The 23,220-nt window shown below is 54.9% G+C and overlaps 3 protein-coding genes across 16 annotated transcripts in view; 1 reads left to right on the top strand and 2 right to left on the bottom strand.

Moving 5' to 3' along the window:
* LOC105504152 (chromosome unknown open reading frame, human C9orf50) overlaps positions 1 to 11,039 on the bottom strand; it is a 19,666-nt gene extending 8,627 nt beyond the window's left edge. Inside the window, exons 1-4 of the mRNA XM_011931441.1 lie at positions 10,992 to 11,039; positions 10,443 to 10,518; positions 5,691 to 5,939; positions 49 to 181 (exon numbers count right to left, since the gene is read on the bottom strand). Of these exons, the coding sequence (XP_011786831.1) occupies positions 49 to 181; positions 5,691 to 5,939; positions 10,443 to 10,518; positions 10,992 to 11,039 (506 nt within the window). The remainder of the gene's footprint in view (positions 1 to 48; positions 182 to 5,690; positions 5,940 to 10,442; positions 10,519 to 10,991) is intronic.
* NTMT1 (N-terminal Xaa-Pro-Lys N-methyltransferase 1) overlaps positions 1 to 15,546 on the top strand; it is a 27,882-nt gene extending 12,336 nt beyond the window's left edge. Inside the window, exons 1-4 of one of the 11 annotated variants that reach the window (XM_011931213.1) lie at positions 5,614 to 5,769; positions 12,596 to 12,811; positions 14,005 to 14,257; positions 15,154 to 15,545. In XM_011931213.1, the coding sequence (XP_011786603.1) occupies positions 12,650 to 12,811; positions 14,005 to 14,257; positions 15,154 to 15,410 (672 nt within the window). In that variant the 5' untranslated portion in view covers positions 5,614 to 5,769; positions 12,596 to 12,649 and the 3' untranslated portion in view covers positions 15,411 to 15,545. Of the gene's footprint in view, positions 1 to 5,613; positions 5,796 to 5,910; positions 6,009 to 12,595; positions 12,812 to 14,004; positions 14,258 to 15,153 lie in introns of those variants that run through there. The other 10 variants (XM_011931219.1, XM_011931221.1, XM_011931215.1 and 7 more) reach the window with 10 other exon arrangements.
* Positions 14,548 to 22,349, bottom strand: ASB6 (ankyrin repeat and SOCS box containing 6). 4 transcript variants are annotated; one of them, XM_011931226.1, is made up of 6 exons: positions 21,779 to 22,349; positions 20,441 to 20,622; positions 19,297 to 19,403; positions 19,097 to 19,205; positions 18,479 to 18,565; positions 14,548 to 18,363 (listed from the first exon to the last, which is right to left on the bottom strand). In XM_011931226.1, exons 1-6 carry the CDS (start codon positions 21,889 to 21,891, stop codon positions 17,696 to 17,698), a joined length of 1,266 nt encoding a protein of 421 aa, XP_011786616.1. In that variant the 5' UTR covers positions 21,892 to 22,349; the 3' UTR covers positions 14,548 to 17,695. The 4 variants fall into 4 exon arrangements, with proteins under 4 accessions (XP_011786616.1, XP_011786615.1, XP_011786618.1 ...); XM_011931225.1 differs by lacking the exon at positions 18,479 to 18,565 and having other exon boundaries at positions 21,779 to 22,055; XM_011931228.1 differs by lacking the exon at positions 19,097 to 19,205 and having other exon boundaries at positions 21,779 to 22,055.
* Positions 22,350 to 23,220: the final 871 nt, after the last annotated feature.

Here is a 23,220-nt window from a genome sequence, read left to right as displayed (position 1 = left end):
CCTGGGCGAGGTCGACGCCGGAACATGCTTGGCGCGCGCTCAGCTCACCGCACCCTCAGCGCGCCTGAGTGGGGGGCGCCGGGTGAGGTGGGGAGGGCATAGTCCAGCCCCAGGCCATAGTGCCCCGGGCAGGGCAGCGCGGTGCAGGGTGAGCGCCACCGGCCCAGCTGACAGCGAGTGGCTTCAGGCGAGAGCTCCCAGAGCCTCCGTTTCCTCACCTGAAAAATGGTGACAGCCAAGAGTGGCCAACTTTGGGGTTGCTGTGACGTTTAAATGAGCACGTACATACCAGTCTTAGAACAGCGAGCTCGGAACAGTGCCAGGCACGCTGGCCAAGCTTACACATAGACTAGCTGCCGTTCTTAGTATTTAAAAGTTCTTATTATTTAGGATTTAGTCCCAGCTCCACCACTCACTAGCTTTGTAACCTTGGCCAAGCCAATTAACTTTCCCTCTGCCTTCCCTGGGGGCTCTGGTCTGCAGAATGGGGATAATAGCAGCACCTGCCTCTTTGCAGCCGTGAAATGGCATCACCGCTGGTAGAGAGAGCACTTAGCCTGCTTTGCAGTGTTCAAATCGTGGAAGCTGTTACCGTCATTAACGCTCTACTGGGAATTAGGAAACCTGGAACCAGCTTGAGGGAAGAAAAGACCTGATCAGCAGCCTCCCAGCCCTGGTGGTGCCTCAGAGACCCCTGGGTGGGGAGCCTGTTGAAAGTACAGATGACTTACCCCCAGCCCCCATTCTGATGCAGTAAGTCTTTGCTGGAGCCAAGACACTTTTGTTGTTGTTGTTAAAGAGATGGGGTCTTGCTAAGAGATGGAGTCCTGCTGTCACCCATGCTGGAGTGCAGTGGCGCCATCATAGCTCACTGCAGCCTCAAATTCTTGGGCTCAAGCGATCCTCCCGCCTCAGCCTCCTGAGTAGCTAGGACTACAGGCACACACCACCACAGTCGGCTCATTTTTGTATTTTTTGTAGAAATAGGGTAGAAATTTTTTGTATTTATGTTGCGCGGGCTGGTGTTGAACTTCTGGGCTCAAGTGATCCACCTGCCTTGGCCTCCCAAAGTGCTAGGATCACAGGCATGAGCTCCCACTTCTGGCCAAGACATAGACTTCTAACAAACTCCGCTTTGGGAGGCAGAGCCCCAGTCCTGCTCCCAGCTCTGACACTGAGAGGTCTCTGAGCCTGCTTCCTCCCCACTATACCCCACTCCCAAATTGTTGTCAGCTCTGAGCTGGCTCCTGGGCAGCGTCACACTCACCCTGGTGGGCTTCTGGGCAGGGCCTGAGAGGTCCTGTGAGTTTAGAGCTCTCTACAGGCAGACTAGCCCTTGGGAGAGCCCATCATCCCTGCCTGGTGCCTCTCCCAGCCCCTCCCTGCTGCCTCTGGGCTGTTTCAGGGTCATTGTGATCCGCGCCTCACCCCTGGGCACCTGAAGAGCAGTAACCGCCCAGGGCACTGGGACTCTGACCAGAGCAGCCAGGCCTTCCAGATCTGGGAGGCTCAGGCTGGGTGGCTCTGAAGGTAGAACTTCCACCCCAAGAGCAGGCAGTCAGAATACAATGGACCTAGAAATTACCACACCCTGTGGGGCAGGGATTATGGGCACAGTGGCTCACGCCTGTAATCCCAGCACTTTGGGAGGCCGAGGCGGGTGGATCACCTGAGGTCAGGAGTTCAAGACCAGCCCAGCCAACATGATGAAACCTCATCTCTACTAAAAATACAAAAATTTGCCGGGCGTGGTGGTGTGTGTCTATAATCCCAGCTACTTGGGAGGCTGAGACAGGAGAATCGCTTGACCCTGGGAGGCGGAGATTGCAGTGAGCTGAGATCATGCCACTGCACTCCAGCCTGGGTGACAGAGTGAGACTCCATCTCAAAAATAGTAATAATAATAATGATTCAAGGCCTGGGTGCTAGGTGTGCCTCTTGCTATTGAGATGTCATTTCTTTCAGGCAGTCTCAGCTGGCAGACAAAGAAATGTGTGTGTTTACTATTATACACACACAGATCTATAAATATTTCTATAGGTAACCATCTGTATTTATATTAAGCTAAACATGAGCTCATGCTGACATCTCCAACTCTAATCCATTACACGGATCATTTGAGACTCTGTCTCAAAAAAAAAAAAAAAAAAAGAGGCCAGGTTGCAGTGCCTAATGCCTGTAATCCTAGCACTTTGGGAGGCCGAGGCAGGCGGATTGCCTGAGCTCAGGAGTTCGTAACCAGCCTGGGCCACATGGTGAAACCCTGTCTCTACTAAAATACAAAAAAATTAGCCAGGTGTGGCAGCGTGTGCCTGTAGTCCCAGCTACTTGGGGGACTGAGGCAGGAGAATTGCTTGAACCTGGGAGGCAGAGGTTGCAGTGAGCTGAGATCACGCCACTGCACTCCAGCCTACAGAGTGAGGCTCCATCTCCAGAAAGAAAGAAAGAAAAGAAAAGAAAAGAAAAAAAAAGAAAGAAAGAAAAGAAATAAAGAAAAGAAAGAAAGAAAGAGAGAGAGATAAAGAAAGAAATTAACATACCCACTTTCAAGTCCATGGTCTGCTGTTTTGCTGTGTGATACTAGAGAAGTGTCTTTTTTCTCAGGACTCCCTGGGTCTTATATCTCTGAGTCTTGGCTGGGAGAGGGCCAAGAAGAAGCTCATAGAGTATTGTGAAGCTGGGGTGGGAGACAAAGGTCATTTACATGAGTATTTCACTGGCATGGCATAGTTTCATAATTTGAAAATGAAGGAACGACTTTGTAATTCAAATAACAGAGTGACTCACTAGAGGACACGTCGCCAAAGATGTATTCTATTTTCTGTCAATGCTTCTCACCAGGGATGGAGGGACATACTTTCTTGGAGAGCTACAATATTGAGTGGGGGAGGGAGATATTTTTATATTTATTTAAAGGGTATGTGACTTTTTTTTAATGGCTGAGAAACACCAGATTAACTAGATGGTTTTTTTTTTTTTTTTTTTTTTTGAGACGGAGTCTCGCTCTGTTGTCCAGGCTGGAGTGCAGTGGCGTGATCTTGGCTCACTGCAAGCTCCGCCTCCCGGGTTCACGCCATTCTCCTGCCTCAGCCTCCTGAGTAGCTGGGATTACAGGTGCCCGCCACCACGCCCAGCTAATTTTTTTTGTATTTTTAGTAGAGATGGGGTTTCACCGTGTTAGTCAGGATGGTCTCGATCTCCTGACCTCGTGATCCACCCGCCTTGGTGGTAGATCCACCCCAAAGTGCTGGGATTACAGGCGTGCGCCACCACGCCTGGCCTAACTAGATGTTTCTAAAGAGCCCTGCAGACCTTGCACTCTGCAATCATTTATCAAGCAACTACTATGTGCTAGGCTTGGGAATTCAGAGATGCCAGAGGCTTTGAGGTCAGGGAGCTAGCCAGCCCTGGGAAGGCCTTGGAGTCTGGGTATGGGGAAGGAGCTTGCTCTTCTGTTGACAGGAAATAAGATAGGGCTGGATTTTTAGGCATGCAGAGGTTGGATCAGAGCTGCCCCCTGGTGGAGGATTCCAGACACCCCCAGCAATTGAAATTGCCCAGGATCAATCCCTTTGCTTAGAGACACAGAAAATGAAGCTTGCTCAGACCAGGGGTAGCAGTTGGGACCTAGAATAGTCTAGAGGGGATGCCAAATAATACGCACATACACACGTTCTGCGGACTCAATGCAGATGGGGCTTTTTGGCATCCCCTTTCTCCCGTAGCTTTCAGTACATTTAGAGCAAACACACTTTAAGCACCTTCTGTGTGCACCGTTCAGAGGAAGGCATTGGAAACCTAACGCCAGAATATTATTATTTTATTTATTTATTTTTGAGACGGAATTTTGCTCTTGTCACTCAGGCTGGAAAGCAATGGTGTGATCTAGGCTCATTGCAACCTCCACCTCCCAGGTTCAGGCGATTCTCCTGCCTCAGCCTCCCGAGTAGCTGGGACTGCAGGCATGCACCACCATGTCTGGCTAATTTTGTATTTTTAGTAGAGACGGGGTTTTGCCATGTTGGCCAGGCTGGTCTCAAACTCCTGACCTCAGGTGATCCGCCCGCCTTGGCATCCCAGAATGCTGGGATTACAGTTGTGCACCACTGCACCCTGCCAACACCAGGATATTATTAATAGTTTAGGAAAAATGACCTTAGGGTGAATATTGTCATTATAATAGCTTCCATTTCCTGAGAACCCACTGCAGGTGCTGAGCTGAAGGTCTGACATGCAGTGTCCCACAAGTTTAATCCTCTCAGAGCATCAGAAGTTGAGTAATTATTACATTGCTCAACTTCTTCTGGCAGGAGACTGAAGCTCGGAGATGTTAACAGGCTCTACCCACCTGCAAGCTCGTGTTTCCATCACTGCTGCCTCGGAGATAGCTCCAGAATTTCTTTGCACGGGAGGAGCTGAGGGAAGGGCCGTGCTTTTGGAATGGAAACTTCATGGGCTTGTTCTGCTTATTTGGGTGGGAATTCCATGGCACTGCCAAGAGTATTTCTTTTTATTTTATTTATTTTTGGGGGTCGGTATTATTTTAAGATGCTAATGGAGATGGGTGGATTTGAGGACCAATGGCTTTTTTTCCCTTCTTACTCAAAGCCCAGCCTGCAGCCTCCAAACGAACTGTTGTTCATGCTGGGGATGGAGAGAGGGCAACGCCGCGGCTCTTTTCAGTTCGGGAGGTCCTTCCAGATTCCCAAAAGTCAATTTAGTCAAGTTTTGAGCTGTAACCTGTGTTGGGCGCGGTGGCTCACGCTTGTAATCCCAGCAGTCTGGGAGGCCAAGGTGGAAGCCTTGCTTGAGGCCAGGAGTTCAAGATCAGCCTGGGCAACAGGGTGAGACCCCGTCTCTAAATTTTTTTTTAAGTAAGTCAAATTAGGCCGGGCGCGGTGGCTCACGCCTGTAATCCCAGCATTCTGGGAGGCCGAGGCGGGCGGATTACGAGGTCAGAAGATCGAGACCATTCTGACTAACACGGTGAAACCCCATCTCTACTTTAAAAATACAAAAAAATTAGCTGGGCGTGGTGGCGGGCGCCTGTAGTCCCAGCTACTTGGGAGGCTGAGGCAGGAGAATGGTGGGAACCCAGGAGACTGAGCTTGCAGTGAGCTGAGATAGGCCACTGCACTCCAGCCTGGGCGACAGAGGGAGCCTCCGTCTCAAAAATAAATAAATAAATAAATAAGTCAAATTAGGCTGGGCGCAGTGGCTCACGCCTATAATCCCAACACTTCGGAAAGCAGAGGCGGGAGGATCACTTGAAGTCAGGAGTTCGCGACCAGCCTGGCCAACATGGTGAAAACCCGTCTCTACTAAAAATACAAAAATCAGCTGGGTGTGGTAGCTCACGCCTGTAGTCCCAGCTACTCTGGAGGCGGACGCCGGAGAATCGCTGGAACCTGGGAGGCGGAGGTTGCAGTGAGCCGAGATCGCGCCACTGCACTCCAGCCTGGTTGACAGAGCAAGATTCTGCCTCAATTAAAAAAAAAAAAGTAAGTTAAATTATTTTTCAAACGAAGTCAGGTTAAATCCGGAGCCCGCGGGAGGGGGGGCGAGGTGAACGAGGGGGTGGGGCCAGCCGTGGCCCCGCCCCTAAACGCCCGGAAGTGACGTTAGCGGACAAAGGCAGCGCGCGCCGCGAGCTGTCGCGTCTGGTCGTGGTGTGGTGGAGCTGCGGTTACCTTGTGGGGTCTCCGCCGCCGCCGCCCTCCGTTCCTCTTCCCCATCTTCTTCTCTCGGTCCCGGGAGCCCCCGCGCGGAGTGAGTAGCGCGAGGCGGTGCGAAGGGTATGCAGCCGCCGGGAGAGGGGAGGGCGCGACCCCTAACTGCTTCGGCGCCCTGAGGTCCCCGGCTCATCACGTGACCCGGCGCGTGCGCGCGGGCCTGCACGGGCCCCACGTGCGCGTCCCCAAGCGGTCCACGGGCCGGACCTGGGCAGGGACTACGGAGCAGTCCATGGGTTGGGGTACAGGAGGAAAGTCAAGGCACTCAAAGCCCAGGCAGGGCACTCCCCCACCCGGGTCCCCAGACCGCAGCAAATCCCTTTCCCTGAGCCTGTTTCCCCTCCGAGAAACAGGGATATGGAGAGCGCCCACTCGGAGGATGGATGGGAGGAATCGGTAAAATACCCAGTTTAGAGCCTGGCACAGTGAAGTGCCCGTTGCACAGAAGTTGCTGTCGTAGTTAACCTTGGGTCCCGCCCCAGCGCCAGCCCGACACAGGTGCAGCTCAAAAAAGACACCCCCAGAGCCCTTGCGGCCAAGGTCAGCCTGTCTGCAGAGAGGCTGCCGTATCGAAAAGCCCAGGCTTTGCTGCCCACCAACTGTGTGATCTCTCTCTCTGGACTTCGGTTTCTCCTCTGTACTAAGTGATTGCCACAGCTGGTGTCAGAGGCCCTGACAAGCGGGGAGGGACAGTGTAACCTGTGGTTGTGGTGTGTAGAATGATTGCCCAGTGAGATGGGATGAGCCTCTGGGAGGAACCAGGGCTGGGATAAGGAGCCTGGAATCCCTCCTTCATTCTGTTCTCGGCTTCCTGTTTGTATGTTTAAAGACACATCATTTCCTTTAGTGTGCTGGTTTTTCTGTCTGTAAACTGAGGACTGCGTGGGGGTTGGAAGTACGCATGGAGTATTTTGGTGGAGGCCGGAAGCCCTGGGATCACAAGGATAGCATCTAAAAAATCGCGGTGGGGGTTCTGTGCTTGTAGGCAGAGGAAGCTCACTCCCCACTCTGGCTGATTTGCAGAGCTGTTTGAGTCTGCTGGATTGGCCGCCCAGCATACCAGTAACAGTCCCTTAGGTGTGTCCAACAGTACAGCTTCTATGGCATTCTAAGGCAGTTTTCCCATTTGATCCTCATAGTGGGCAGAGTTGACAAGAATCTCATTTGACAGAGAATTTCTAAGCTCAAGACAGAATATGTGCCTGGCACTGTGCAAAGCACTTTAAGCTTTTCATGTGCACTTTTAATCACAGGCTTTCTGTAAAGTCAGTATTACTGCTCCATTTTATAGATGAACTGAGGAATGGTGAGGTTTGATGTCTTCTCTGAGCTTACACAGCTGGTGAGCAGAGCCAAGATTCAGATCTGGTTCATCTGACTCCATCAGAGTCTTTGTTAGTTTTTAAATGTATCCCCTGTTTTGTCTTCTTCCCTCCCTTTCTCCCTTCTTTCCTTTTCTTAGAGCACTCTGCCATTTGCATGTGGCCTGCTGCTGTCCACAAAGATCCAGGGAGGATGGATTCTGTCCAGTAGGCTGCTAGAGGGTGGAGGTCACTTTTAGGCAGGCTTTTCTGTAGAGACTTAACATGAGTAGGATGAGATGACTGCAAAAGTCTTCCGGTGACAGTTTCAGCACCGTTTTCTTCCATGGGTGGTGGGAGAAGAGATGCAGTAGCTGGGGCAGCTGCGTGGGGCTGAACACCTTGGCTGGGAGGAGGAGGCAGCAGCTAGGTGACCGTGAAGGATGTAGGATCACATTTACTGGCTGAGCAGGCATTTACCAGGTGTGAGGGGTTTCTCTTCCTCTCTGAGCTAGCCTAGAGTTCGCACAAAACCAGGGTGCTCCTGGCCTCCTCCCAGGCCCTGCAGCCACATGGCATCTGTCCTCTGGAGCAGAGTATATGTAGCAGGACCTCCTGCTGTTGGCTGACCGACCTTGCTGTTCCCTTGGACTTTTAGGGACCTCCTCCTGCCCCACTCCAATCTGGACAGAATGTAGCCAGGACCCTAGGGATCCCATTTATTAATGAATCAGCTGTTAGGACAAATGTCAAAGTCAGGCTCGCTATTTCCTGGCCAATATGTGCCTCCCCTGGCTTTCTCCTAGAATTTGTGTGTAGGTGGAATTCTTGTAAATTAGATTATTCAGGGGACCCTGACATTTAAAGGAATCATGTTACAAGGCTTTTGGTAAAGCACAAAATTATGTTGTCGGTAACAGCCTTCAGTATTACCAGTTTTGAATGGTTGGACTTTTGTCTGTAGGATTTTCTTAGAAGTGGAAAATGGCTATAGCTGCACAAAGCCCATTCTTGTATTATTTGGCAACCAGTTAGTGCCCACCTGGTATCAGGCACTGATCTAATCGGTACGCGTTTGCCCTCAGATTTATTCTGTTCATTTGATCAGAGATGAACTTTCTGTTGAATATCTGTGTTTCGTGGGATGCAAGAGAAGCATAGTGATAAATCTCAAATGTTGCCACTGCTCTCTGGGAGCTCCCAGGCCAGGTGAGAGATAGAACTGAATACAAAACCTTCGGTTTGCCAAGACTGGTGGGCGGTGAGAGGGAGACAGGCTGGCTCTCGCTGTGCTCCAGTCTGAATGGGAGTTGTGCTAGCATGGTGTGGAAGAGTAGTATTTCGTTTTTTAACCTTTGTCTTTAATTTTCCCAGCCACCAAGTGTTTTTTGTTTTTTGAGACAGGGTCTCGCTCTTATCCAGGCTGGACTCAAACTCCTGGGTTCAAGCAGTCTTCCCACCTCAGCCTCCCAAAGTGCTCAGATGATAAGCATGAGCCGCTGCACCCAGCTATAGTTTTGAATGCCGTCCTCTCTGAGTGACTGATGGAGGGCTGTGACATGGTTGCTCTGGTGCCTGCTGGCAGAGGGGCAGGCAGCCCACCTGACCTGGTCCTTACCCCGTCAGACCATAGCAGCCACCAAACCCAGCTACATGGTGACATTCAGATTGGTGGCCCTTTTCCCTGTCAGCCACCATGGCACATCTAGCAGTCTTGAGGATTGGCAGGTCTGGTGGGAACAAGAATTCATTCTTCTTCTTTTTTTGACACACTGTCTCACTCTGTTGCCCTTACTGGAATGCAGAGGCAGGATCATGGCTCACTGCAGCCTTGACCTCCCAGGCTCAAGTGATCCTCCCACCTCAGCCTCCCTAGTAGCTGGGAGGTACTAGAATGTGTGTATTTTTGGTAGAGACGGGGTTTCTGAGCCATGGGCTGCTTTCTCTTTCCAGCAGTGTTGTTCCCAGTGCTGGGACACCAGTGTGGGAGCTTTGTGGTCAGCTTGCAGGGAGGGTGTTATGTGCAATAATTAGAACTAAGGTCCTCCCCAGCCTGTTACCCCAAAGGGCTCCCTGATTGGTGCAGTGATTGCTGCCTTTCTTCATTGTGGCCCAAACCCTGGTGCGTGAACGGTAAAGTGAGGGGTCAGTCTGCGAGTGGATTCAAGAATCTGAAGAGGGAAGCCGGGCGCAGTGTCATACGCCTGTAATCTCAGCTACTTGGGAGGCTGAATAGGGAGGATGGCCTGAGCCCGGGAGTTTGAGGCCAGCCTGGGCCAGATAGCAAGACCCCATCTCAAAAAAACAAGAATCTGAAGAGAGGTTTAAGCAGGCTTCTCTTTAGGCACAGCCAAAGGGTTCTGCTAAGGGTGAAAAGACCCAATCACGGATCTGAGAAGAACCGGGCCCTGGTAGAGCACATGGGTCTTGTCAGCTCTCTCTGGACCCTCAGAAAGCTGGTGTGTGACTTTGTCTGTGAAGAAAGCTCAAATCTGCTGAAGGAGTCAGGCAGGGGGTTGGAGAGGAGGGACCCCATCCCCTCTGTTCTCAGCAGCCACAACAGGCCTTTCCCTGTTGCCCCCACTGGCTGGCTGGGTCTCCGGAAAAGGCTGACCAGTTACAGAAGGAGAATTGCATCCGTTAGAAGTATTCTTTTTTTTTTTTTTGATACGGAGTCTTGCTCTGTCACCCAGGCTGGAATGCAGTGGCGCGATCTTGGCTCACGGCAAGCTCCACCTCCTGTGTTCAGGCCATTCTCCTGCCTCAGCCTCCCGAGTAGCTGGGACTATAGGTGCGCGCCACCGTGCCCGGCTAATTTTTTTGTATTTTTAGTAGAAACAGAGTTTCACTGTGTTAGCCAGGAGGATCTCGATCTCCTGACCTCATGATCCGCCCGCCTCGGCCTCCCAAAGTGCTGGGATTACAGGTGTGAGCCACGGCGCCCGGCCTCGTTAGAAGTATTCTTGAGCTGACTGGCTGGGGTGGACCTGCTGCTTCTGGAAAGTTCCTTCTCTTTCAGGACAGGTTCAGAATATAGTAGTGCAGAAGATATTACTGGGGGCCATTAACAAATTTGACCAATGAAAAATCTTGGCTGGGTGCAGTGACTTCCGCCTGTAACCCCAACACCTTGGGAAGCCGAGGCAGGTGGATCACTTGCAGCCAGGTGTTTGAGACCAGCCTGGGCAACATGGCAAAACTCCATCTCTACAGAAAATACAAAAGTTAGACAGGTGTGGCGGTGTGTGCCTGTAGTCCCAGCTACCCTGGAGGCCGAGGTGGGAGGGTCACCTGAGCCATACTCTAGTCTGGCGACACTGAGACCCTTTCTCGAAAAACAAAGAAGAAAAGAATATTCTCCAGCTTGTCTTGGGTTTAGTTTCCCTTCTCTTTCCTCATAGTTGCTTACCCAAGGCCTCGTGCTCCTTCTCAGGGCGTTTTCCCGTTTCCCTCTGACCACTTCTCTTGAAGCCCCTAGAGCGTTCCTGGGTCTTAGGGTTTTAAGCTTTGAGTTGTGTTTGAGGACTGTGCCCGAGTTCCCCATGTGGACTCGTCCGTGTTGACCCTGTAGCTCCAGGGGTCAGGCAGACGGATTTGGACCTACGATTTGTCAACTTTGACGACAGGCATTTGCTAGAAGCCCCCTGCTCTCCTTGTGTGGAGGCAGCACGTGCGAGGTGGTGAGCTGCAGCTCCCAGTCAGCTGCGCGTTTTCCACCGAGGAGATTTTCCCTTTATCATGGGTTTATCAGGATGTAGCAGCTGCTGCTGCTGCTGGGATTCCTGCCTCCCACTGTTGCTGTTTGTCCTGTGACAGCCAGCACGGCCATTGCCATTCTCACTCTGCCTCCCTTCAGGTTAGGCCCTGGCAGCGTGGGAAGCCCATCAGCTGAGAGTTGGTGCCCAGCATGCACTCGGGGCCGCCCTCATCCAGGCCCTGTCTGCCTTTCCCAGCTCACCTTCCACACTGTGTTCCCCGCCTCCACTCTCCGCCTCTGATGGCCCATGCTGTCCCACAGCTGCTCCCTCTGTCAGTGCCCCACCCCTCCAGCACTCCCTGTCCTTGGATGCCCAGCTCGGGCTGCCTCCTCCAGGCCACTGCCCCTGTCTGCTGTTCAGAAAGGATTCCTCTGCCCTTTGAGTTTCCTCAGCACTTTATGGTTCCATGAGAATCTTATTTTTCTGCTGCGTATTTTCGTTCCCTTTGTTCTTTGCCTGTTCTCCTGGACTAGAGCTCTCTGAGGTCTTGGCAAGCCTCACAGCAACTAGAACAGCCCCTAAGCGTGGTGTGCCTTGGTAACAGCACTGTGCCTATGGGAAGCTTATGGCAGGCTGACCGCCCTTGGAGCATCCCTGCCCTGAAGGGCAAGGTGGGCCTGGGCTCTGCTGCCAGGACCCAGCTGAGGCTTTCTAGTTCCCTCTCCTGCTGTGGCAGCGGTCTCCTCATCCCCCTGCCGTCTCCACTGCTGCCAGCAGTCTTCAGAAGCACCGGTCTTCCCGGGCCACTCTCTGCTGGCCCTCAGGGTGGTTCACACTCGTTGCTCTGTAGGATGCAGTCGAAACTGCTGGAGTTGACTGTGAGACCAGGAACTGGCAGCCACGAGGGCAGGCTGTCCTTGCCTCTGGGAGCAGAGCTGTCGCCCTCCACCGGCTGCATTTATTCTTGCCCATCCATTGGTTTCAGCTTATGCGTCCCCTCCTCAGGGATGCCTTCCCTGGTCCCCGCATCTGAGTCCACTTCCTCTCTCCATGCTCTGCTGGCACTGGTGCTTCTCCTCTGCAGCCCTCCCTGCAGGTGTGGTTGTGTCTGTAGAATTGTTTTCTGCCTGGCTGTCTGCCTGGTTCACAGCCTGGTGCCTGGCACAGAGTCCCCACTCCTCATTAACGGAGGACTGGACCCCACTGTGAGTTGTTGCTGTGCTCTGAGCCAGAGGAAGGGAGGCGTGGAAACCTCCCTGGCCCTCCAGGGTCTGCTGGTGCTCTCTGCTTTGCGGTCTTTTCTCTTTATTGGTCAGGGTTTTCTGTGCCCAGAAGCCACTGCGTCAGGTGTCGTATAAAGCATGTCAAGAACTTGAAGCCAGTCCAGGCACAGTGGCTCACACCTGTAATCCCAGCACTTTGGGAGGCCAAGGTGGGAGAATCTCTTGAGGTCAGGAGTTCAAGACCAACCTTTGTAATGTAGTGAGACCCCATCTCTACAAAAAATAATTAGCCAGGTATGGTGGCACACAACTGTAGTCCTAGCTGCTCCGGAGGGTGAGTTGGGAGGGTCTCTGGAGCTCTGGAGTTGGAGGCTGCATTGAGCTGTGATCACACCACTGCACTCCAGAAAAAATGAAAACGTAAAAGAACGTGAAGCTAGGACTTGGGGCGGGTGCTCTGAGTGCAAAAGACAGAAGATGCTGTTATCCAAGGGGTAGAAGCAGATTTGGGGACCCTGGACTTCCCTCTGCACTCAGCAGCATGTGTGACTTGTGAAGCCTGGCGTGAGACTGGCCCTCTGCCCCGGGGGCCTTTCTGCCAGGTCCCTGGCCCGCTGACTCACACCCACTTCCTTACCCAGGAGAGTTGCGGGTGCTGATCGTGGTGCTTGAGCAGAGCCGTGGTTGGTGACAGCATGACGAGCGAGGTGATAGAAGACGAGAAGCAATTCTATTCCAAGGCCAAGACCTACTGGAAACAAATCCCACCCACGGTGGACGGCATGCTTGGGGGGTATGGCCACATCTCCAGCATCGACATCAACAGCTCCCGGAAGTTTCTGCAGAGGTTTTTGAGGGTAGGCAGGTCTGGCGTGCTCTCCAGGAGAGGCTGTGGCTCTGGTGGCACTGCCGAGTCCGTGTGGGGTGCCACCTTTTACATGTAACACTGCAGGGTCGTTGGCTGTCTCTTGGTACCTACCCCAAAGCCTTGAGGAGCTGGGCTGGGTGGGCACAGTGGGGTAACTTCTAGATTGTGGACTTGGCCTCAAGGTTACCAGACAGGAGCTGGCTGTTAGGCAGAACTCAGGTGCCCGAATTGGGCAAACTTCTCTTCAACTGTTGGGTTTTGCCAGGGACAAAACCCTTGCTCTCCTGCCATGCCCATGGGTATTTGGGCTGAGGGTGTTGGCCATTCTGGACGAAGACTCCTAGTTACATGCCATGGTTTCTACCCTCTGCTCCACCCCCAGCTAGGCTGGGACCCCTGGGCCTGGAGCCCCCCACCTTCTTGTCTCTCATGGCTGGCACTGGAGGCTGCTGTTGGCCACCTGCTCCATCCAGCGCCTCCCCTCCCTCCGCGTTCCCTCTCCGCACCCTCGTTCACCCGTTGTCCTACTTCCATTCTCCCTGCTCCTCTCTGCCGTTGTTTACCTGGAGACTCAGGAGAGATTAGTGTACCTGTTCAAGTTACTACCTTTACGTGGAAATTAGCTTTCATTTTAGAAATGTGTGGCCCAGGGCTGGGGCAGCGGCTCACTCCTGTAATCCCAGCTCTTTGGGATTTCAAGGTGGGAGGACTGCTTGAGCCCAGGAGTTTGAGACCAGCCTGGGCAACAGACTGAGGCCCTGTCTCTACAAAAAATAAAAAATAAAAATAAAGAGTTGGGCATGGTGGCACATGCCTGTAGTCCCAGCTACTTGGGAGGCTGAGGCGGGAAGATGGAGGATGGCTTGAGCTCAGGGGTCCGAGGCTGCAGCGAGCCATGATCCCACTACTGCATTCCAGCCTGGGCAACAGAATGAGATCCTGTCTCTACAAAAACTTGCAAAGATAAAGGAATATGTGGCCCAGCAGGGTGGCCTTCCACGCTTATCCCCTTGAATCAGGACTCTGTACAAGCTGGCAGCCAGCACAGACCTCCCCGCCAGTGCTCAGCTTGTGCGGAGTCCTGGAATCCTGACTTGAGTCTGAGTCCCAGGGCTCATGAGGAAGGGCCCCCACGTGCGGCGACAGGGTCTCTCTGATAGGTTACATGCCTCTGCTTTTCAGGAAGGCCCGAACAAGACAGGAACGTCCTGTGCCCTGGACTGTGGAGCTGGCATTGGGAGGATCACCAAGCGGCTGCTCCTGCCGCTGTTCAGAGAGGTGGATATGGTCGACATAACGGAGGACTTCCTGGTTCAAGCCAAGACCTACCTGGGGGAGGAGGGCAAGAGGGTGAGGAACTACTTCTGTTGTGGGCTCCAGGACTTCACCCCAGAGCCGGACTCTTACGACGTGATCTGGATCCAGTGGGTGATAGGTGAGGGTCCCGCCGCCCTTCCCTGCCCACCTGTACGTCTCCTGCCACTCGGGTTCCCCATAAGGTGTCAGGACGAGGGCTTTGCGCTCCTGCAGCAAGTAAGCCAGTGAGGATTCTCCAGTCCCCCCATGCCCACCCCCAGGTGCTTCCCAGGACTGAGGGACAGGCTCAGCTTAAAAGGTAGATTTCTTCCTTCTAGGTTTTGTTTCAGTTGAATACCTGCTACTATCCATTTGGGTGCAGTTTTTTGTTAAATTTTAATGGCCAATAACTTACTGCATTCAAAGTGAGAGTTTTATTAGGGTTTTATTTTTAATAAGATGAAAAGTTTAAGCTTTGTGTCTAGCCCTGCACCCTCTTAGCCTAACAGTACACCTCAAGCGCTGTGCCCTGGGCTGCTGACCTGGCGGCAGGCCACTAGCAGCAGTCGGCCACCTCCTGAGGTGGGCAGCACAGGCCTGCTGTGGACACGCTAGGTCTGGCCTTGTATTCTGGGGTCTCAGAAGCCTCTGTGGGGACTTCTGGTGTAGGGAAGGCAGTCTGTCCAGAAGCTACCTGCAATGCCAAACTCTTAGCCTAGGTTCACTTCTCTGATCCAAACCTGGCAGGGGTGGGGCATCATGGTGTGTAGGTATCAGGCAGGACTTGGACGTCACCCTGTCAAGTTAAATTCTGGCTTAATGTGTCTCTAGGTAGAAGATCTCTGAGCCAGTTTCCTCTTCTATGAAATGGGGTTTAGTACATCTGTCGGGACTGCCGAGAGCCAGTGAGGCCATGTGTGCACACAAAATGCTGGGCACAAATGAAGGGCTCAGGAGGGCTGAGAAATACATCCCATCTGGTGGCCAGCATCCCCTTGCATTGTGCACTGGTAACCTTGCTTCTGCCCTCCCCAGGCCACCTCACCGATCAGCACCTGGCCGAGTTCCTGCGGCGCTGCAAGGGCAGCCTCCGCCCCAACGGTATCATCGTCATCAAAGACAACATGGCCCAGGAGGGCGTGATTCTGGATGACGTGGACAGCAGTGTGTGCCGGGACCTTGATGTGGTCCGCAGGATCATCTGCAGCGCAGGCCTCAGCCTCCTGGCTGAGGAGAGGCAGGAGAACCTCCCGGATGAGATCTACCACGTCTATAGCTTTGCCCTGAGATGAGCCAGGGCTGGCAGGAGAAACTGAGGAACCACAGTCCGGGTGGGGGGAGCTGGCAGCTGGGCAAGATCCAGGCGCCACACTGGCGGTTCGTGAGTGTCGAGGCATCACTAAATATAGCTGTCTGCCGTCCACTCATTATGCGGATTCTTCTTCAAAAGGCAAGGTGGGACCCAGTGGGGGGAGGGTGCTGCTGAACCAGCGGTGAGGCAGGAGCCCAGGCCCTGCTGCCCTGTGAGATGGGATAGGGTGGAAGGGGCTCCAGGGCTCCCCATGTGGGAATACGGTGGTCACATCAGTAGCCGATTGATTCCCTGGGCCTCCAGCCGTGGGCCTGGCTGCCTGAAGAGGAAGGAAACCACCCCCAGCCTGGTTGTTGGGGACTTGAAGGCTTCAGTGTGGTCTTCACCTAGGGGAGGGACCGAGCTGGGCTGGAGGAACCCATGGGTGCTGCCTGATGGTGCTGTGGTTGGGGGTGCTCACGTGCCAAGTCCTGCTTGGCAGTGGAAGCCTGGGACCCTTAAAGCGTGACAACAGCCTGCAGCAGGGAAGTTCCCTGAAGCCTCGTTCTTCTCTGGGCTTGAGGCTGTTCCTTGGCAGGCATTTAAAGTAAAAAATAAAATGGGGCAGGCGCGGTGGCTCACGCCTGTAATCCCAGCACTTTGGGAGGCTGAGGTGGGCAGATCACGAGGTCAGGAGATCGAGACCATCCTGGCTAACACGGTGAAACCCCGTCTCTACTAAAAATTCCAAAAACTTAGCCGGGCGTGGTGGCGGGCGCCTGTAGTCCCAGCTACTCGGGTGGCTGAGGCAGGAGAATGGTGTGAACCCGGGAGGCGGAGCTTGCAGTGAGCCGACACTGCGCCACTGCACTGCAGCCTAGGTGACAGAGCGAGACTCCATCCCAAAAAATAAATAAAAATAAAATAAAATGGGGGCCGGGCACAGTGGCTCATGCCTTTGTAATCCCAGCACTTTGGAAGGCAGAGGCAGGTGAATCACCTGCAGTCAGAATTTGAGACCAGCCTGGCCAACAGGGGGTTTAGCGAAACCCCGTCTCTACTAAAACACAAAGATCAGTCAGGCATGGTGGCAGGCACCTGTAATGCCAGCTACTCCTGCTGAGGCAGGAGAACTGCTTGAACCTGGGAGGCAGAGGTCCCAGTGAGCTGAGATTGCACCATTGCACTCCAACCTGGGTGACAGACTGTCTCGAAAAAAAATAATAAAATGGGATCTCAACACTGTGGAGGCCCTCGCCAGTCTACAGTGGTGCTTCTTTGCAGGGACTTGGAAAGAATCCCCTAAACACAGCACCTGCCACCCCCTTCCTTACCAGCTGCTGTGGGAGCCTCTATCCTGAACTGTGGAGGGGTGGGGCAGAAATTTTGTACAAGGACCGTTAAGGCCAAGAAAGTCAGTTTAATCTTATAAATATATCATTTAGTCACCTCAGCTTATCCCCAGAGGCGTTTCCACAATTCGCAATGACCGATGCAACCTGGAAGGGACTGAGGGCTCACAGTTGGGTGGTACAGTTGGCTCTTGGGTTGCTCCAAAGAGAGCCCCTCAACAGGAGACAACAGAGAGGTCTGTCCCCAGCCGCACACTCATGATTGCTTTTTAGCAGAGGTCATGGTCACTGAGGCCCTGGGTTTGGCACAAGCACAGCTGCCAGCAGAGCACAGTTCTGGTAGGTGGGGCCACGGCTGACCTGGCCCCAAAGCTACAGGAACAGGCAGGGGCCAGCTTGGCTTGCAACACCATGAAGACAAGCCTGTGGGGCCCTTAGTGTCTCCTCCCCACTAGCCCACCAGAAACACTGCTGCAACAGAACCTGGAAGGAAAAGGGGCAGAGGTGGGGCCTTGGCACCGCACAGGACGCGCCCCAGCCTTCCTCTCCAGCTGTACTGCCACGTGCCGCAAACAAGACCCCCGCAGCCCTGGGGATGTTGAGGCTTGGTCCTTCCCAGCTTCTGTAAATGCCCTGGCACTACCCTCCAATTCAGAGAGTATAAACATGACTTCAGTCTAAGCCCTGTTCCTTTGTCTAACATGGGTGGGACTTGGAGTGCTGCTGGAGGGAAGGGAGCAGTCTCTCTGGAAGACAGAGCCACACCCTTCACCACTGGAGTGATCACAGCTTCAGGCTCTACCTGGCTGGCTTTTCTCGTGAAGGATCCCGTCTCATCTCCCAGATCAAAAAGACCCTCTAAGGCTGTCCCAGGTTCTACCAACAGGCTGACCTAAGGCTGCCCATGTCCCCTGTTCCTGTAGCCTGAGACCCGTCAGATGTCATCTTCCATGGAGCCACTGTGCTCACTAAGGAGGTACCACTTCAGCCTGTCAGGCAGAGGCAGGGCTTTGACCTTCACATCCACAGGCCACGGCTGAAGGTAGAGCCGGATGGACACACGGCACAGGTGCTTGAGGGGCGGGGGATAGCTCTCCAGCTGCCTCAAGGAGAAGTGGAGGGCCTGGATCTTTTCCGCCAGGCTGCCCACAGGGTGGATATCGAAGTTTTCGGGCAGCTGGAGTTTCTGAGAGTTGGTCACCATGAGATCCAGGACGGTCTCGGCTTTGCGCAGGAGGTCCGCATGGCTCTCGTCTTCTGTGCAGCCTGGGTGGGAACAGAGCCTCTCAAAGATGATGTGAAAGCCAGACCAGCAGGACGCCCCATGCAGGGAGCAGTTGTAGGCGGCTCCGGACTCCAGCAGGAAGCGCAGGAGAGGGAAATGCAGTTTAAAGCTCTTGAGGCAGATGTGGGTAAGGGACTCGTGGGCCGGGCACTCGCTGGGGTCGGCCCCATGTGCCAGCAGCAGCCGTGTGACTTGGAAGCAGAAGCGGTTGATCATCTGGGCCTCCTCTTTGTCCCCTCCCACGGTCTCACCAAGTAGGAAGATGATGCAGGTGAACACTGTGTCCCCATCCTTGGTGGTGGCCTTGACGTCTGCCCCTAGAAGAGCCATAGAACAAGAGACACTGGGAGAAGGTCTTCAACCCCGGCAAAGCAACAGCACACATTGAAGGGGCGGGTGAGAGGACAAGGCCTAGGAGCGCGCCAGCCTCACCTCCTTCCAGCAGGAGCCGGATGTTCTCAGTATTGTGGATCTGTACCCCATCGCTGCTGGCCAGAGCATGGAGCAGAGCAGTCTTTCCTAGGGAGGGAGGAGGAGCAGGAGGCCAGGAAGCCCAGGTCAGGGCAACCCAGAGGAGATGGCAGAAATCCAGACACTCCGGATCAGAAGATGAACTTTCAGAGACAGCTCTCAGCTCAGGTGAGGGCTGAGGGTGATGGGCTTCTGGTCATTCTCTTTCCACCCAGAGAACTGGGAGCAGAAAGGCCCCCAGCAGAAAAGTAGGATTCTTCTGGACCCCAGGATGCTACCTGAAATGTTGGCTAGGCCTCTCCCAATGGGAAGCCATTGTTTCTTGGAAGCTGAGTGCATACGCACCCTATTTCTTCCTATGGAAGGCCCTTGAGGGCCAGCACGGGGACAATGACTGCACTCTCTAAAGCCTCTGAGCTCAGCAAGTCAGCAGAATCCCTGTGTGCCCAGCCATGCTGTGCCACCAGCCAGGGCCAGCATCCAGTCAGCCCACCTAGCTGTTGTCCTGGGGCACCCTGGGTGTCCCCCACAAGCTGCCCGGGGGCCCAGCTGTCCTGCTTTCCTGCAGGAAGCACCCACCATGCTTGTCAGCGGCATTGACGTCAGCTCCAAGATCCAGGAGGCGCTGCAGGCAGGGCAGGCGCTCTGGCTCCTCGCTGGCCAGGTCCAAGGGGCTACTCTCGTGGATCTGAGCCAAACAAGCACAGCCAGGTTGGCTTGGGAAGCTGCTCAGGCCCCTGCCCAACCCTGCTTCAAAACAAGCTGGACCTGGCACTTACCCGGTCCCTCCGATTAATGTCGGCGCCGTGATGCACCAGCAGCTCCACCATGTCCGGCTGGTTCCGCAGGACGGCGATGTGCAAGGCCGTGTAGTAGGTGACTGGGTCTGAAGGCATAGACGCAGCTCGTGTGGGTCCTGCCTATCCGCATTCTCATGGGGCCCCTGGACACAGAGCCCAGCCCCAAACTCCCACCTAAAGTGTCCAGAAGCACAGGCCCAGCCTCCTGTCACCATCAAGGGTTAGGACAGAGCTGTCCTCACCAGATACTAGAGGGCCCTCGGGGTGTTCTGGTGGGCACGCTACTGAAGCTGTTGGGGCTTTAGTTTCCTCTTCTGTAAGAAGGGACCATAAAACAGGGCGCACTCTCTCAGAATGGCTGGGAGGCCGCACTACGCAGCAACTCCATGGCTGCTCCGCTCTGTAGGCCTGGTGGTAACAGCCAGGTTCTCCAAGCTGGTCTCCAAGTCACTGGCTTCAGAACTGGCCTTCCCGTCTCAGCTCCTTGACCCTCCAGGAGCCCAGCAGCCTCCAAGCCTGTCTTTGGATGGGGAAAGGAGACGTGCCTGGCTGTCTCAGGCCCCCATTAGGTCACAAGGCAGCCCTGCCTGTCTCCCGACTAACCTTGCCCTCCCCGGGGTGAAAAACAGAGAGAAAGGAGCATGGCTCCATCTCCATCCCTCGCACTCAGGAGCTGGAAGCCAGCGTGTTCTGTGGTGATTTATGCCTAATGCGGCCTGTTTTCCCCTCTCCCTATGGCATGAGAAAAAAAAACACAAATTGGCTCAGAGTAAGTGGCAGAAAATTACCTTCCCTTAGCTCTGGGCACAATGCCAGTAGCTGCATTTTCGCATTAATGGAAGTGGGGATTACTCTGGGAGCTGGGGAAAGTTTGCTAATCAATCACATGGTAGAAGCTGCAACACTCGCCCGCCCTTGGAACAGAGGTGGGGAGAGCCATGTGAAAACCCGCGGGATTTGGGAGGCCACCCAATGGGAGATTCCTTAGTTACGGCCACCCAGGAAATAAGGGGGGGAAGTCACTCCTCAGAGGATGGTAAAAGCCAAGGCTGGGGACATGGACGCCCACCCAGCGCAGAGCCACGTTTAAGTCACCTGCCCACCCCCGGGGGCTCTTGCTGACCTTCAAAGTTGAGATTGGCCCCATGCCGCAAGAGAACGTCGGCCGCCTGGGTCAGCCCCAGCTCAGCCATCTTGAGCAGGGCGTTGCTCACACCTTCCTGGTAAAAGGGAGAATGGGCTTTCCTCTCCAGCAGCTCAGTGAGAACAAGGATTCGGTTCTCCTCGCTGGCGACATAACTGGGCCTGGGGCAGGAGAGAGGCTGAGGGTAGGCACAGCTTTGTGACCGGCTGATCGGGCAGCCTGTGGGTTGGTGGGCTTTAGTGTCCTGCTAGAATCATCAGCAAGCAGGGCTCTGGCTCTGTGGGTCACAGAGGCTTGGGAGAAGCTCTGAACTAGAGAGAGGGCCAGGCTGCATCTCTTAAGACGGGAGCAGACTCGGATTTGCGGAGAATGGGCTGGGTCTGTCTGCGCTCTCCTCCCGCGTGGCCCAGAGTTTGGTCGCAGACTTGGGTACAAAAGCCTCACACACCTGGGCTGCTGGGACTGAAGGGAACCCTGGAGGCCAAGAGCCCACGCCCGACTTTGATGCTCCTTCCTCAGAAAGCCCTTCACCCTCAAAGCTGTAGGACCCCGTCCCCGGCAATCCCTGCAGCCAGGACAGCAACACAGCCTCCTCCCTCCTCTCACATTGAGGCCTTTAGCTGATATTGACGAAGAAAGCCTACGTTTCCACGCGAGTCCCCGGATGCGGAGACTCATCATCACCACGTGTTGTAAATTCCAACTGACAACCCCCGCAAACACCTGAGCCCCTTCCCTGTGCTCTCTCCTTCCTTCCACCTCGCGTGTCGCCGCACAATTACTTGTCAGTCTCTCCTCTGGAGCACACGCGCCAAGGCGGGGATTTTGCTGAGCCAGTGATGGACCCCAGGCGCCTAGTATACCATGGGCAGTGAATGCGGATTCGCTCCCGACACCTTTCCTGCAGGTCCACGACAGACCAGCTCTTGTCTATAAAAACGCAAACTCTGCTACAAAAGCCCACCTTCACACTGCTCTGGGGTAACATCTGAGGCCTCACGGATTCCAGCCTGCTCCCCTGCCACGCCGGGGAGTGGCACAGCACAGGCAGGCGACAGGGTGGGGCTGAGGCGCAGGCCCTGCGACACCCCGCGAGCCTCCGCCCTCGGGCCCTCCCTGCCCTTCGCCTCCGCCATGCAAGGGGCGGGAGTGCGATCCGCGCGGGGCAGCGCGCGCTCCGAGCCACGCAACCCCAGCTTCCGCCCGTCCCTTCCTCTGTCAAGGGGGACGCATCCACCCCGCCCGGCTTGTGGTGATAAAGTGGGACGCCGCAGGGTCGGAGCGGCCTCGGCCAGCTCACGGGAGGGGGCGACTTACCGGTCCAGAGACTCTTGTCGCTCGGGGTCCTGGATCCCCAGGGAGCCCAGAATCGCATCCACCAGCGGCTGGTACTCGAAGATGATCCTCCGGAAGCCGTGTAGGAACGGCATCGCCGCGGGCCCCGCGCAGCAGGGCAGTCGCGCTTTTCGCCGAGGCCGAGATGCCCAGACGCCGACCGGAGCGCTCCGGCGGCCGCTGAACCTACCTGCTCCCTTGGTCCAGCCCCTGCGCCCGGCCGGGTCCGCTCCTCTGCCCAAGCCGCGCCCCCACCGGAAGTGACCCTCGTACTTCCTGCCCGCGCCGACAGAGGGTGGCCCGCATGGCGACAACGCCCCCTGCGGGCTCGGAGGACCTCGGCGCGTCCCAGGGCACGACCGCCAGGCCGACTCGGGCGATGTCCAGTAGGCGGCCCCAGCGGAGTGGGGGAGTCGGGGATCGAGCCAGCCAGATCCGAGACTCAGGCGGGCCGGCCCCTTCCTGCCAGGGCCCAGCCCGGCTTGGCTTCGCCCTGCGATCCCGCCCGCGACCGCTGGGCGCCATCCGAGTTCCGCCGGTCGTGCTCCCCGGCTCTGCCGCGCTGCCCCACTCGCGCTGGGCGCCCATGAGCGCTGAGCTCATCAGACAACTGCCCCTTCCGGCTCGGCCTGGCCCTCGCCTTCCCTGAAGAGGGGCTGGGCCACCTCTGTCACCACCCAGCTCGCTGACTAGAATGATGAGGACCAGGGTCCTCACACGTCCCCTCCTCAGTTTCTTATTCTCTGTCCCAGGGAGCACCTGGCCAGGACGGCTGCCAGCCTTCTCCACCTCTGCCTTGATGGACTCAATGAATCTTGTGTATTTTTTTATTTAATTTTATTTTGTTTGAGACGTAGTCTCACTCTGTCGCCCAGGCTGGAGTGCAGTGGAGTGATCTTGGCTCGCTGCAACCTCCACCTCCTGGGTTCGAGTGATTCTCCTACCTCAACTTCCCGAGTAGCTGGGACTATAGGTGCCGGCCACCACGCCCGGCTAATTTTTGTATTTTTATTAGAGATGGTGTTTCACCATATTGGCCAGGCTGGTCTCGAACTCCTGACCTCGTGATCTGCCCACCTCGGCCTCCCAAAGTGCTAGGATTATAGGCCAGCCACCGCGCCCGGCCCGAATCTTGTGTATTTTTTAGAGACAGGGTCTCACTCTGTCTCCCAGGCTGGAGTGTAGTGATCACAACTCACTGCAGCTTCGAACTCCTGGGCTCAGGTGATCCTCCCGCCTCAGCCTTCCAAGAAGCTGGTAACACAGGAGTGTGCTACTACCTGGCTCTGAACCTGGATTTCCTCATCTGTAAAATAGGTATAATCCCCAGCACTTTGGGAGGCTGAGGCAGGCAGATCACCTGAGGTCAAGAGTTTGAAGCTGCAGACCAGCCTGGCCAGTATGATGAAACCCCATCTCTACTA

This window comes from Colobus angolensis, unplaced genomic scaffold (assembly GCF_000951035.1).
Source record: "Colobus angolensis palliatus isolate OR3802 unplaced genomic scaffold, Cang.pa_1.0 Scaffold9, whole genome shotgun sequence".
Taxonomy (NCBI): domain Eukaryota; kingdom Metazoa; phylum Chordata; class Mammalia; order Primates; family Cercopithecidae; genus Colobus; species Colobus angolensis.
Note: the sequence above shows the minus strand (reverse complement) of the source record. Positions and strands in the feature narration are given on the sequence as shown.